Raw genomic sequence first — 15,737 nt, forward strand, 5'->3', positions numbered from 1 at the left:
TTGAAAGAGGTTATTTACAGAGAGTGGAAGAAGGAATAACTTTTCCAGGCAAGTGGGACAAGGCTGTTTTTCTACAAGAAACAGATGTTTATCTAAGCAATGCACCAATAACTAGGAGAGGTGAGCTTCTGGAGGTATTAAATCTTGCTTAGAAATCTCACTTACTATTTTTGGTTTTTCATTTTAAAAAAAATCTTATAGGAGAAGACTGGCCTCTAGGAGGCCAGGTGTAGCCATCAGGGAGTCCCTTTTATTAACACAGGGACTTTTGCTGAAGGCTGCATAGGTCAGTCGCATAAGTAGTATTACTGGTATTACAGTGGGTCACAGATAAAGAGATAAAGAACAAAATCCCTAGAAATGAGATGCTTATTATGTGCCAGCCCTGGTGGATCTCCACCCAGCTTGATGAGTCTCACAGTAAATGAGCTGCGCTGTCCTTAGACTTGGGGCAGCGCAAGGGCCAGTCACACCCTCCCCACACACACTTGTTATGCCTGCAAAGGACTGTGACTTTTCTTCACCTATGGGCTGGGCCAGGCATGACACTGCAAGGTAAGAAATTGCCTTACACCTGGACTCTCTCTTCCTTTATAAAAATCTGAGGCAAGAGGCATTTTTGCTTGATTCCTCTATGACATAAGGCCTCAAAAAGATTTGGACGTTAGGAGGCACAATATTGTTCCTCAGCTGAAACCACTCAGGCTTTCTCCAAATTCAATATGCCAGGCCTCTGTGTAGAAGACAGAAAACATGGAACCAAGGAATGGTGGGTGGCCCTGAAATAATGATCTGTGGTACCTGGCTTTACCTGCTTTCATACAAGAGATGTTAGAGTCTATCATAAAACAATATTTATCTCCTATCTTACTTCTTTTCAAGAGAACATGGGTTCAGAATGATGTCCAGAAGTAGAAAGACAAATTACTTGTTGGTAGAACTGCCTTGTTAAGGTTAAAAGCTTAACATGCTTCAGTAATTTCAGAGCTAGTGGGAGGTTAACAAAGCTTGGGGAGAAGGATGTACTGCTGATAGTGGACAAAAACAAAGCAGAATTTATGTGCCACAAGGACTTTTGGCACGACTCCTAAGATAAGGAAGAAAATAATAAAGCAAACACAGCAACTGTGTTGAGATCAGCTCCAACTGGGTAAATAGCAATTCTGAGAGAGATGGGGACCACCGACTCGCAGCCCATGAACTAAAGAAACATACAAACTCAAAAGAAAAGAAATCTACGCATGTGAACTAATTACTATGACAAGAGAGATAATCAGTTAACCAGTAGAAGGTATAATACTAATTTTTAAGAGAACTATGTAACTTGTAGTCAATGAACTGTGATTTCTTTGTTTGCTAAATTGTACAACTGGTGTAAAATTTTGATGACTGGGGATCTGGCCTTCTGGGGGTCACCACCTAGCTCATACTTTGCACAAACTAGAATAAAAAATAGAAATACCCTCTCTCAGTGTGTAGGTGGTGCATTTGAGACAAGAAGAGTACAAGTGCAACTTTGGTTAAATGCTAGAGAAAATCTCACTCTGCTTCTAGAGGAAAGCTTGTCATACACATAAAGGAGAAGCAAGTAAGAGAAGCCTGTAGAGAGTTAACTAAGGAGAGAGGATCTAGGTGATGTATCAGCATCATTTAAGGTCTTAATTTTATTAGTGAAAATGTTAATTGAGCTAGTTAGTACATGGGAAGTAACAAGTCAACCAGCTAGGTCTTCCTCATGTAAGCCTCTGTTTCATGTTGAATTCTTTCAGTGCTCTTTGTAGCAAAGGCCTCCCAGTTCTCAGCTGCATCGCGCTTTAAATATCTACAGTGTGAGAAGCTACCTTATGTCATCCCATCTGTGAAGACATGCAAGCAGAGCATTCGTTTTTTCCCAATTAACTAAAAATGGATTTACTAAAAGGAATATTTCACCCTCAGCTTTTAAAAATATCATTTGCAAAGCCCAAGTAGATATTCTGAGAGGAAAAACGGCAATTAGAGTGGTCAAATAATAAGCATAAACAATTAATACCATTTTAAAATATTGTAATATTTTTGGCCTGTTGACAGGGAAGAGCTTTTTTAATGTATATAATTCAGAAGTTTAGGATAAAACCATTTGTACAAAAACAAATTGAAGATTTCAGCGTGTGTGTTGTCTTTAACTGGAATTATGTCCTTCTTCTGGAATCATTAAACTTTTACAGTTTTCCCAGGAAATTAAAAGAAAGAAAAAATCCATTAATGAAGGGTGTAAGAAACAGGCCTTCTAAAAAAAAGAACAGGGAACATATATGAATGTTTTCTTTTGAGCACAATTCGAATGGAATAGCGGCCTTCTACTAGGTTTGTGCTATGGCTACTTGAAAGATAAGCAGAGAGCATTTAATAGAGTAGAACTGATCTCCTCCAAGATTTTATATAAGCATTGACACAAAGTGCTGTGATGACAAACGTCAGACTTAAGTGTTCAAAAAAACCCCAGGAAGTATGAAGCAGCTTTCTAATTCCCTTCCACATAGCCATGAGCACCTGCTCTGCCTTTTTCTTTCAACTGTGCAGCTCTGGAAGACAGTCTCAGCCAGGCCAAGAAAGCTGATGGGCTCCATATTAGGGAATGTCAGGCTCCATGTCACGCTCCTGGGTGTGGTCAGGGAATGTGTTAAACCTCGGCACATGGGGTGAGGAGTGTATAAAACCAGAGGGAACAACACAGACCTGCTTCTCTGAGAGACAAAGTGCTATATTGTTGTCCTGCTGCCTTCTCCAGCAAAGCAAAAACATGGAACCAATTTTTTCTGTGCTCATTCACAGCCTGGTAGGGCACCTGCATATGACTCTGGTTCAACCATGTCCCCAGGCCCTAGGTACAAAGAACACTAACGTGACTCTTATCCCTGCTAAACACAAAGATGACATTGGTTCTTTCAGGCATTCTAATCAGTTCTACACAATAAATATTTATACACAATACTGATTGTTTTAATGAGATGAGGAATGCATACTTGCTAGGAAAGACAGGGAAGAAAATACCAAGTTTGCTAAGTTGTTATCCACATTTTCATATGGAACAGCTGAGCGAATGGAAACCAGAGGATATTTACATGTTCTGGCCTACTGGGAACATACCAAGAGGCTGCATTACATTCAGGAATGTTGCCTTGTGTGCATAGCAGGAAACCACTTCTTACTTGCTCACACAGCAGCAGATTGAGAGAGAGGAAGGGAAGCACTCAGTATGAGAGATTTGTGAAAACCTAACAGCAAAAAGCCTGTGTCTAACAAACTAAGCAAGCTTTTGGACACCTTTCTCAAGCCTACAAACAGCACGGCACTTTGTAATGGAAACCCTACTGCTACTGAAAGAAAATGCATGATGCGTTATACCTTCCTGTACTTCTGAAAACTGCCTTTCTGAGAAAGGAATTCAAGCTGAAAGATTTATGGAGAAATAGAAGGAAATGTCCCTGTTTTATCATTCCTGCAATAGCAAACGGGAAGCTGTGATTTGCTGGAAGCAAATGGGAACATCCCCCTAGCTAAGGAACAGGTACTGTGCTTTCTCCTTTTCTAAAATTCTGAGTTACTTTGCATTTAAACAAACAACACAAAGGAAGTTTAGGCTGCTTTTGAAAGCACTGAACCTTTTGGTACCTTTTTTCCATTATCACCATCTCACATGGAGTATAACTCCTTCCCACACCTCGCCCACATTCACAAGACACACACAGATGAGATTAAAAGTATTTCCTGTTCCCTGGGAAAATGAGAATGGATGAAAATGTTTCATGCAGGGATTACAATGTCCACAAATCACCTTCTTACATTTTGTCTCCATGGAGCTTGGCTTCCAATAGAAAGAAAATTTTTTAATAAACCTCTTGTACTCGGGCAGCTCTGTAAATCACAGCTACATAAATTGAACATGGCGCATGATTCATGAATTCACAACCAAACTAAAAACATCTCATCAAAAACAGGATACTATTCAGTATGCATTCTTCCACAAGATTAACTCTGTCATTCCCAGATGTTCAGTACCATCTGTGAACTGTGTGTGAAGCACAGTTCCCATTCACCATTCTATGTATTGGTAGACAGTCTTTTGAGTCTCTGACAGGAGTAGGAGCTACAGGAGTAGACAGTCTTTTGAGTCTCTGACAGGAGTAGGAGTGGTGAACACGAGCAACATGGTTGAGAGGAACCAAACAATTCTCTGATTCCATGATTCATCCCTCCAAAACAAAAGGGATGATCCTTTAATCACAAACAGGTACTGTGACCACAGTGGACTTCTCTCTCTCTTCACCACTGTCTCTGCCACATCCACATAGAAAGACAGAGATACCCATGGACTTCTAGAAGAATATGAATGAGAAAATACCAGGAAGTATAGCAAACCCAAATCCCAGGCAAAATTGCAGAGCTGAAAGAACAGTCTTCTCAACAAATTTTTTCTTAGTCATTTCCTTCACTGCAGTTTTCTCAAATTTACCTGCTGTGTAAAATCATTCCCTGACTTGTTTCAGGGAATCATTTCAGACCTTCACTGAATTCCAGTGCAGTTTTATACATTTTAACTCTGCACTGTTTAGAACTGTTATGCTCAGTTATGAAAGTCATGACCACCTTTCTATTCCCCAACTACACAAAAATAAATATAAAACCAAAGCTTCTTCTTGGCTATTTAGGTTAGCAAGAACAAAACCTGCTTTTTATCACTACTCACTTCAAATCCTGACTTGTGTGAACTTTACTGATGAGAAAGCAAACACAGAAAATGTTCAAATTATAAAAATGAAATCTCTTAAAAATGTGAAGGAATATTCCACTACAATATGGTTATGAAGAACATCGCTTCAACCATACAATGAGATAAACAATGGAGACATTTAAATATTTTTGAATTTGCCATCATATTCTTTGCATTCAGCCGAAACACAATTTTTCTTAAATGAAAAAAATCTTCCATGTTAAACCAAATTTAAAGTGGAAACAACTGTGTCAGTAATCACACTTCATGTCATTCTGTGACTATGTGGTTCTGCTGTAGAAACTCTGAGATTTATTTCATGCCATACTGCAAAAAATCTGTAACAAATGCAACCACTTGCAAAATAACATAAGCATATACACAATATAGATGCTTCATTCTTTCCATAATACTCTTTTAATATGTTAGAACAAGTTTTTTAATCATATTTTAATTTAGACAATCTTTCTTCCTGAATTTGTGTTTAAGAAAATGAAAATTTGTTTATTGTGAGAAAAAGCATGAAAGCTTCATAGGCATGAATTCATAATTGCTCTTATAACATTTAATTTTATGCAGAGACCCTCAAAATGAATTATTTGGTGTACAAGAAGGAAAGTGCTGCCCGTATTAAGAGGAATCATAAAAGATGACTTGTAAATTTAGGTAGCCTTCCAGAAAGCATCCTTTGCTAGCTGATTTGTCTCCCAAGGTAGAACTCTAGATTGCACTAGTAACAGAAGAAATTTTTTCTTTATATTCCTCTTAGTCAATATTTGACCCTGCAAAGATACAGTCTCAGCAACAAATCTCATCCCTTGGTAACTGTGTGGTTGGAAGAAGTATGAGACTGGCCCCAGAGCTGTAAGCAGGTGGGAGATCCTGTTGCTGTGCACGGCTGCCACTTCTGGTTTCACCAAAAGAATGCCACAGAAGAGTGCCATGCGACTTCCTTACGGAGGAGTACTGCTGATGAAGGATTTCTGTCTGCACACTTTTAAGTTTGATTCTGCAGAGGAGGATCAGTGTGATCTGTTTGAAGTTTGGTGCTGGCGTGTGGGTGATGTTACTGAGTGATTTGCCCCAGGGCAGCCTGTGAGGTACAAGTCTCCTCAAGCAGCTAGGATACTTTTTATTTCATTCAGGTGCATGGGCAGACGCACAGATCCCACATTTCAGGTACCCATGCCGGGTAATTTAAAGGAGCAATTCTCAGCTGTTGCCCCTAGTTACAGCTGAGGTAGAGTTAATTTTTTCTCAGTAGCTATTACAGGGCTGTGTTTTGGATTTGGAATAAGAATGCTGTTGATAACACACTGATGGCTTGGTATTTTGCCAAGTCGTGTTTATCCTACGTCAAGGACTTTTTTTCCCCCCTTCTCTCATGCTCCGCCAAGGAGGCGGCACGCAAATGGAAATGGGAGGGAGCACGGCCGGGACAGGTGACCCGAACTGACCAAAGGGATGTCGCACACACAGAACGTCATGCCGCGTTTTGAGCGGGGGGGAGTGACCTGGGAGGGCGGATGATCTGGTTTTGCGAGGGGGGTCTGGCTGAGTCAGTGGGTGGTGAGCAACTGCACTGGAGCGCTTGTGGTTGCTTCAGTTATGAAGCTCTTCTTATGTCAACACACAAGTTTTAATTCGATTCTTCGCATTCCACCGATGTGGGAAAGGGAGGGGCGGGGGGAAGCTCAGCGGAGACCTGCTTCATCTCCAGCTGAGCTTAAAACCACAACAGCTATGCCTTCTGCACCCCGCTCCGTCCGCGCCCAGTCCGCCCACCGGCGCCTCGGTGCGCAGGCGGCGGGGCGGGCGACCGAGGCGGCGGGGCGGGGCGGCCGAGGCGGCGGGGCGGGCTGCAGAGGCGGTGCCAGCGGCTCCACCGCCCCCCGTGCCGCCCCCACGGCTGGCGGTGTCCGTGTCCGTGTCTGTGTGTGTCCGTGACCGGGCCGTGCCCACTATGCTGCTGCCGGCGCTGCTCCGCCGCCCGCTCGCCGCCGCCGCCGCCCGCCTGGCCCTGCCGAGCGCCGGCCCGCAGGTAGAGGCGGGGGGCGGGCGGGGCCGTTCCCTCCGCGCGGGGCCTGTCGCTATCGCGACACCGTCCGCCACGAGCCTACGGGCGCGCCGAGCGCCGGGCCCTGCCGGAGTCGTGTGGGGTCCTTTGGGATCCATTCTCCGGTCACGGGATCAGTTGGGTTGGAAAAGATTGCTGAAGTCAGCGAGTCCGGCCCACGCTCGAGTACCACCGCCCTGTGAAGCAGACCGTGGCGCCAAGTGTCGCGTCCAGCCTTTCCTTAAACACCCCGAAGGACGGCGACTCCACCACGTCCCTTGGCAGCCCATTCCGATGTCCCATCACCCAGTCTGTAAAGAATTTCTTCCTGATGTCCAGTCTGGACCTTTCCCGCTGTCGCTTGAGCCTGTGCCCTCTTACCTTGTCACTGTCCTCGGCCTGCAAGAAGATGCAGACCCCCACCTGGTTGTACCCTCCTTTCAGGCAGTTGTGGAGATGATAAGGTCACCCTGAGCCTTTTCTTCACCAGGCTAAACACCCCCGGTTCCCTCAGTCACAGCTCCTCCTCGTAGGACTTGTGCTCCAGACCCTTCACCAGCTCCATTGCCCCTCTCTGGAACAGAAGTGGGCCTGCAGTGTCCCGGTGTCTGTCCAAGCAGCAGAAACCTTCTGGGCCTCTTGAGTCCCACAGAAATCCAGTGTGGAATGGGTCTCTCCTGCAGGCTCCGTACTCAGTCAGGATCCTGCAAGGGTTTATGTCAGCCCCAAGGAGCTGTGACTCATGGAAGCCAGTACACATGGATGTGTCATGCCGCAAAGGGCCATTGAGGAACAAAGCCTTAGTTTTTTACCTTCTGTATTCAGCGACCTGGAGATGCAGCCATCTGTGAGTGGGAGGGTCAGGCTCTTCTCCCAGGAAACAAGTGACAGAATTAGAGGAAGCCGCTTCAAATTGCCTAAACCAGGAGAGGATGTTAGGAGAAATTTATTCACTGAAAGGGTTGTAAAGCACTCCAACAGGGGAATGGTGGAGTCACCACCCCTGGAAGTGTTTGAAAACAGGTAGACTTGTCACTTGAGGATATGTTTTAGTGGTGGACATGGCACATCTGGATTCACAGTGGTTGGGATGATCTTAAAGTAATTTCTAAACATAAACAATTCTATTCTGCTGCTTGAGTTGCATGGTGCTCATGCCTTCAGATTCATGTGAAAAATCCATCTGGTAGCTGCCTCTGTGCAAACATGGGCTAAGGCCAAAGCTGTGTTTTGGCCCTAATTTTTCATGTTTTATTTGAGAGGTGAGTAGCATGTTCCAGGTTATTGAGGCAACTGCAATAGTACACTTAGTCTGGGACTCCCAAAGAGTTTTATGTAATATGAACAGAAAAACTGTTCTTGATCAGCCCTTGGGAAGCAGCCAGTAAAGAGCTAGGATGTCGACTTGAGCAATCTTTTGTTGGAACAAATCACTCTTTCCTAAGTGTTGGTATCTTTTTCTTTCATTTGCCAATAATATGTAATTTCCTAATACTGGTATGTGGTTGTCAGTGGAAAAATACAATGCAGTAGTGTGAGTTGGTTGGGTAAGTGCAGCACAGGCAGATGTTGGTGTTGCTTCCTCTTTGGTGGCGTCTCAGCAGCCTTGCTTTTGAATAACGTGTTTAGCCAATGCATCTTGCTGCTGACTTGCTGAGGAAGAGGTTGAGAAATGAAGAATCCTGCTTTATTATGAGCTAATAATTAAACAGTTGAGTGCATCAAAAAAAAGGGACATTCTGTTGCATTGCCAAAAGGAGTGGCAGCAAATAATGCACATTGGAAATACTTCCTAAGAAAAGTCTGAAAAGGTACTTCTTTTGTAGTGGATGTCGTGAAGTAGGTATCCCTCTCCCAACCTGCAGTAACAGATCCTTCTGTAGTATTAATTTTAAAAAAATTAGAATACAACTTTCTGGCTGGATAATTGTTTTTTACTATTTTTTCTTACTATTTTCTTTCAGGTATGCCTTGCTACAGGGCCCAGACAGAATAATGGCATTTTCTATGAAATTCGCACATATGATATTAAGCCAGCGAAGATGAAGGAGTTTTTGGAAATGGTCAACAAGTACTTTCACTTTCGCACTGCCCACTCGGAGCTGGTGGGATTCTGGTACTCGGAGCTGGGAGCGATGAACAGGGTGCTCCACATTTGGAAGTACGGTACGGTCAGCATCTCTTCGTGCTGCTCTGCTCTCTCTGTGTCCCCCGTCTCCTCGGCAAGAAGGTGAGGGGAATGCTTACCTGGCTTTTATTTGTTGCTCTCATTGTAAGGAGGTGCCCCAAAACACTCCTCCTGTACTGACTAGTGAAAGGGGACATCAGAGCTTGTCAGGGCAACTTTGACGTGGTAGGATGAGAAAGTTACAGATGTTCTTGAACAGCAGTCTCTGTTCAAAACAGATCTAAGAGGAACTGTGGCAGAGTGTTTCATTCATGGTAAATATTTTTAACTTAGGGTCTGTTCCACAAATGTCTCAAAACCTTCAAAGCAAATGGAAAAAAGGAAATATGCACACATATGCAGTCTTTGTGTGTTTATACGCATGTAAAATTGTTCTTGTATTTTAGCTCAGAGTACCAGTCACTCCCATAAAAAAATGAGCATGCAGCTTGCATGCTTAAACTCCTTGTGCAGTGGGCCTGTACTGAGGTAGGAAGCCACTCCACCAGGTCTGACTTCTCAGACATGCAGAGTGTTTTTGTTGCAACTTAAACCTTGCTAGCAATATGGTTTTTGCAGTATGATCAACTTTTTATCTTGTTGGAGTTGATACTGACATGGAAGGTGCAGGTAAGCCAAAAAAGCTACTATTATGCTAAAAACTAGTTGTGCTGGCTGTGCTTTTTGTGGAGGCCAAGGGAAGTGATACTTGTGTTCTTTCCCCAAATACACAAGTGATACTTGTGTATAATTACCCTTGAGCACCTGCTGCAGTCTTGGTGTATCTGGATGTTGAGTCTGTGTGCTCATTGAAGTCCACTGTGGTCACAGTACCTGTTTGTGATTAAAGGATCACCCCTTTTGTTTTGGAGGGATGAATCATGGAATCAGAGAATTGTTTGGTTCCTCTCAACCATGTTGCTCAGGGCCATATCCAGCCTGGCCTTTAATACTTCCAGGGATTGGGCATCCACAGCTTCTCTGAACAATCTGCTCCAGTGCCTCAGCATTCTCACAGTGAAGAATTTATTCATGATATCTAGTCTAAATCTTACTCCATCCCAGAAGATATATAAGGCAGGCTGAATGAAGCTCTGTGTGGCTGGTGTCCCCTCACATGGCCGGGGGGTTGAAACTAGGTGATGTTTAGAGGTTCCTTCCAATCCAAACCATCCTGTGATTCTAAGTCTACCCTTTGTCAGTTTGAAGTCATTCCCTCTTGTCCTTTCACAAATGCCCTCATAAAACGTGCCTCTCCAGCTCTCTTATAGGCTCCCTTTAGGTGCTGGAATACTGCTGTAAGGTCTCCTTGGAGCCTTCTCTTCTTCAGGCTGAATAGCCCAAACTCTTGCAGCTTTTCTTCACAGGAGATGTGCTTGAGCGCTTGGATCATCTTTGTCACCTCCTCTGATGTCAGTCATTCTTCCCTCATCCACCAAAGCTGTAACTCCATCACAGAAGGCCAAAATTAGTCAGGCACAATTTACCCTTAGTGAAGCCATTTTGGCTGTCACCAATCACCTCATGGCCTTCCATAAGCCTTGGCATAGCTTCCATAAGGATCTTGCCAGGCATAGAGGTGAGACTGACCAAGCTGTAGATCTGCAGTTCTTTTTTATGTTCTTTTTTAAAAATGGGCTGCCATAACTTGTCAAATACAATGAATTGTGGCTTAGCTACTTCCTCTGACAGTTTCCTCAGGACCCATGAATGTATCCGATTAAGTCGTGTTGATTTGTGCACCTTCATGTCCCTTAGATGGTCTCAAACCTGGACTTTTCCTACAGCAGGTGGTTCTTCATTTTCAGAGTGCCTGCCTTTGCCTTCTGTGACTTGCGTGGTCTGGCTGGAGCACTTGCCAGTGCAGACCAAGGCAAAAAAGAACATTGAGTACCTCAACATTTTTCATTACCTGGGCAGCCATGTCTTTCTGTTCCTTCAAGAGAGGACCATTCATTTGTCAATATTTTGAGTTCACTTGCATTTATATATTGTCCTGCTTCTCAGAACATTTTATTCTTGGCTGTAGTGACTGACTATCTCTAAATTTAAAAAAATCTATGGGAAACCTTTAAAATGCAAAACTAAGAGAAAACCTATACGTTTTGTTTCCTAACAGTGTTTTAAAGTGTAATTGTGGTAGCTCCTCCCCCCACCCTGAGACCACACTATGATCTGAGAAATGAACAAACTTTACAACATCCTTCCTCCTTGATTCATCAGATCCCTACTTACATAATTTCTATATTTACCTCTTAGTCCCAAGATACTGATATTTCTCAAAGTTCTTCCCATCCTCAGATGCTAGATTTTTCTTTTGTAATACTGGGGGCTGTCTGCATAAATATATTGCTTAAGATGCCACTGCAGCCTAAGCAGTTGAAATTCACACTCTTAATTAAGTGGATTTGTTTTCCATCAAGGGAAAAAAAAAGAGGAGAAATGGTTTAGCTTTTGGGCATTTAACATCTTTTTATGTAACTGAACACTCAAACATTAATTCTACACTTTTAATGTCACTTCACATAAGCCAAAGCACAATTATTAGTTTTTTTCTTGGTAGACTATTACTTCTCCTGATTTTTTTCCGCTTCATTTCTATATCCACTGTGCTTTCTCCAAATCTTATCCTTGGTAACTGTTGCCACATCCAGTAGTCCCTGCAATTGCTATGTGTAAATCTTTTTAAATAGTAAAATTGCTTAACTTACTTTAAATCTTTTGTAAACTTTCTTGGAAAATTCCATTTGGCTTGAATTCATTTTAATCTGAGAGTTAAAGCAGATTTTAGAGGAAGTTTTGCAGAATTTAAAGGAAACTTACCACATCTGCTTTGAGCTAATATGATGTCTAAAAATACCAGTTTCAAAATTATATAAGTGTAGTTTGCCTTCTTGCAGTTACACATTTTGATTGAGTCTGATGTGACATCGTATTCATTTTTTCATGGGTTTTTTTCCTTTTTTACAGATAATTTTGCCCACAGAACAGCAGTCCGGCATGCACTAGCAAATGACAAAGACTGGCAGGGAAAATTCATCTCTGCGGCTCTCCCCTTGGTAGAGAAGCAGCACAATGAGGTTGCTTATCTGGTGCCCTGGTGTCAGCTTGGGAAGCCTTCAAAGGAAGGGGGTGAGCTTATCTTTTCTTTTTCTGATTGAAGCTACCGACATTAGCAAAAAATGGCTTAAAGTTTAAACCAGGTTTTGCACAGTTTTATGACCCTTTACGTAACAAATGCATGTACGTGCATCCATGTGGAAAAGGTGACATAACACAATGAGGAACAGAGTTTTTTGGAAGGATTTACACTAACATACATCAATAACTGACTAGAGCTAGAGCGCTGATCATCAAGGTTGTTAATGATCAGGATTGTGACTTGCTAAATGAATATGCAAAATGACAGTGCCATAGTGTGGTCAGAGCAGTCATCCCAGACTTCGTCTGCCCATCAGTGAGAGGGCATTTCCTAGATAATCATTGTTCTCTTTCACAGAGACTTTCCTCTTATCAATTTGCTTTGATGTTACTGCTTCTTTCACAGAAAGTTTAAAAGATTTCCTACTTTTTTAAAGATACATGAAAATCAAACATAAGGATCTACTCCTTGATCTTGCCGGATAGAGAGGTGAGACTGACCGAGCTGTAGTTCCACAGTTCTTCCTTGTGCCCGTTTTTGTAACAATCATAGGTTAGGTGTAGAAGTCATGTCTCTTTGTATTTTTACTTTCTCTGTAGCAAATATGATGTTAGTAATATTGACTGTTCCCCAATTTATGAACATTGGCAGGCTTTCTTGCCAATGAAGTGACAGGGAGCAGAACTTGCTTCAGCCCTCAGTACACATATAACTACAGCAATCTTTGTTCTTTATTTCCTTTATTCAGGATTTGGAATTTTATGCTGCTGCTGTTGAATTTGAAAGCAGTCCAGTTTTCTCTAAAGTCTGGAGACACTACTTCAAACACTGTTGTAGTTTATCTCCAGCCTATTGTTGGAGAGTGACACCAGACACTCCCAAGTAGCAAATGTCTGGCTTTCTGTTACTGTGTCAACAATCGTGATCTGAAGTAACTACCTGAACAGAAAGAAGACAAGTAACTTTTAGCAGGACTGGAGGTTTTTTGGCAAATTATGCTGTTTCTCTATAAATAAGGGAGATCACTTGGCACAGCAGAGGTGCTAAAAAAGTCCTGCTCTTTTGGTTATGCTGTCAGATCATACTGTGACCAACTCCCAGGAGTCAAAAGAGTTTGTAATGTCATAAATCACTTCATGCCAGAAAACATCTCCAGTCTTAGAAAAGACACCCAGCATCGCTCAAGCAGACACCCAAATCCCTCAAACAAGTATGAGCACTTGTGGTATCTGCAAAGTAGTCTGAATATCCTAAAGTCTTCATGCAGCCTTGAAAATTGCAAAGTTGGGCTTTGTGGGAAGCCTGTTCTTCAGGGCCCTGGTACTTAGATTGACACTTGAACTATTGGAACTAACTGTTGTTTGTGGGCTTGTGCTGTTGTGAGCCTCTGGAAGGTGTGAGTGCATGTTGGGAGGAAAGGGCAGTTTCCTGCTGTCCTCAAATGCAGAGAAACATTATACTGGTCTCACAGCAAATACACTGTGGCCATGAGACATGGCTCAAGATCTGGTGTATTAATTTGTATTTCCTTCCTTGCGGTAGTGTTTGCCTTTTCTTCTAGGTGTGTATGAATGGGTTACTTTCCAGATGAAACCTGGTGGACCAGCATTGTGGGGTGAAGCATTTCGATCTGCAATCAATGCTCACATCAACACAGGATATACCAAGCTGATTGGTGTTTTCCACACAGAATATGGATTACTTAACACAGGTACTCATCAATTTCTGATACAGATTTTGGCATAGGAAGGGGCAGAGGCAGAGGGGCAAGCCACCATCCTGGATCAAGATTGGCCAGCTTGCTGAAAATGTTGCTGTGGATCACTGAAGTCCTACAAACAGTCCTTGAACCCAGCTTTGTGTATTGGGTTATAGACTTAAGCCAGTTGCCCCAGTCTTAAAAGACTCTAAGATCTGATATTAAAGTCAAACCATGCAATGGCTCAGTGAAAGATCATCCCACCACTGGCATGCCTGGAGTATTTGTTTCCCATAGCTGCAAGGCATGTAACAGATAAAGGCAGATTACTAGGACTTAGATTAGAGTACGTGTTGTATTGCAGCATAATGGTGCTCAGCTAACTTTATTTGTACTTTCTCAGTCCATGTGTTATGGTGGAATGAGAGCCCAGATCAGCGGGCAGCAGGAAGACACAGCGCCCATGAAGATGCCAGAGTTGTAGCAGCTGGTAAGACGTGATGAATCTAGAGAATTCATTTGTGTTACCTGCATGCATGCTGAGAAAAGTATTACTTTGCATTGGAATACTGTCTTAATTAAATGTGTTTTTAATTTTAGTGCGTGACAGTGTCAGATTCTTGGAGTCCCAGCAAAATGTGCTTCTGATTCCTCTGCAATGCTCACCGCTGAAGTAACCTTCCTAAAGGATGTAACTGATGGCAGAAGAGACAAGGTGGAAGTGCTGTCAGCAAGTGACATGGACCCCCATCCCTCATGAGCTGAGCTGTTCTGTTGACAAAAAATGGGTGCAAAATGCTGATCCACTGGCAGTGTAAATCAGCACTCTAATACCAATTGTTAAACAGAAGCTTATGGTGATGTTCCTACATTTCCAGGACAAAGAACTTGAGCCATATCATGACACAAACCATGCATTACCAACATCTATTTTAATCCCTAAGTTCTTCATGATTTTTTGCATAGCTAGATCACTTACCGAACTGAGAAAGTTAAGTGCCCTTGTCCAGCATTCCAGCCAGGGATGGTATTATTTTTATAACATACTTTGATGCCTCTTATAATAATCACATCTTAGTTACTCCATACAGTTTAAAGAAGGAAAGCTCCCACATCTTACCCAATTATGTTTTAATCAGAATTCTCACTGGCATACTTTATATTAATAGTGAGCAATGTACAACAGCAGTGTTGCTGGAATTGCATTTAAATACAACAGTGGGGCTGATTAGGTAGTGTATCCTAATGAGCTCTGCCATGAGACTTTTTACATAATAACTTGTTATGGCTCATTTCAGCCTTTTCTTTTTTTTGTTCATTAAACACTGCTCAAAACTGTGAGTTATCCACACAAGCTTTGGCTTGGGTACTTTAATATTTGCTTAGGGTGCTAAAGGTGATTAACTGTTCTTGTTCAATTGTGTCATCAGACTCAACTGATTTACATGTGCTGTCCTTCTTTGAAATATTTTTTGTCAGACTGTTGAAAGCTAAATAAATGAGCATAAAGCATTAATTCTTAGTGTTTAAGTGTCTAATTAATTTCTTAGTGCTCAAGCTCTTCCTCTTTTTAACTATGAAATGATCAATCTCATTCTCCAAGTACAGTGTTCATTTTGCAGGTCTTGTCTTTTGGTCAACAAGGCAGAAGGCACATGGGCTGAGAAGTCAAACTTCTATTTTGTATACAGTAGTACAGAGCACCCTCTTCTGTAATTTATAGGTACTATAAATTGCAGAGCACTTGGGAGGATTTTCTACATGTTAATTGTGGATCTGCAATGAGCAATTGAGTACTGAAGTATCTTAGTGCAGTTTGCTTAGTGATTATTGCTTCTTTAAAGTGCATTAGGATCTCACAGAAAGCACTAAAACAAGCTCTGGGACATCATGCTTGTGTCCCAGGTGGGTGCATGGGAT

General features: G+C 42.3%; 1 protein-coding gene across 2 annotated transcripts; it reads left to right on the forward strand.

Moving 5' to 3' along the window:
• The first annotated feature begins 6,648 nt into the window (after window positions 1-6,648).
• NIPSNAP3A (nipsnap homolog 3A) lies at window positions 6,649-15,333 on the forward strand. 2 transcript variants are annotated; one of them, XM_050987199.1, is made up of 6 exons: window positions 6,649-6,794; window positions 8,774-8,975; window positions 11,947-12,108; window positions 13,680-13,829; window positions 14,221-14,307; window positions 14,418-15,333. In XM_050987199.1, exons 1-6 carry the CDS (start codon window positions 6,717-6,719, stop codon window positions 14,492-14,494), a joined length of 756 nt encoding a protein of 251 aa, XP_050843156.1. In that variant the 5' UTR covers window positions 6,649-6,716; the 3' UTR covers window positions 14,495-15,333. The 2 variants fall into 2 exon arrangements, with proteins under 2 accessions (XP_050843156.1, XP_009094329.1); XM_009096081.3 differs by lacking the exon at window positions 6,649-6,794 and adding an exon at window positions 8,633-8,648.
• The last annotated feature ends 404 nt before the right edge of the window (window positions 15,334-15,737 follow it).

The sequence above is a fragment of the Serinus canaria genome, chromosome Z, assembly GCF_022539315.1.
Source record: "Serinus canaria isolate serCan28SL12 chromosome Z, serCan2020, whole genome shotgun sequence".
Taxonomy (NCBI): domain Eukaryota; kingdom Metazoa; phylum Chordata; class Aves; order Passeriformes; family Fringillidae; genus Serinus; species Serinus canaria.

What these genes read in the sequence shown, in the direction of transcription:
- NIPSNAP3A (XM_050987199.1), top strand. Translation starts at nt 6,717, where the DNA reads ATGCTGCTGCCGGCGCTGCTCCGCCGCCCGCTCGCCGCCGCCGCCGCC. An exon ending in GAAGCCTTCAAAGGAAGGGG is followed by an intron (nt 12,109 to 13,679) that starts GTGAGCTTATCT and finishes CTTTTCTTCTAG; the next exon opens with GTGTGTATGAATGGGTTACT. An exon ending in ATATGGATTACTTAACACAG is followed by an intron (nt 13,830 to 14,220) that starts GTACTCATCAAT and finishes GTACTTTCTCAG; the next exon opens with TCCATGTGTTATGGTGGAAT.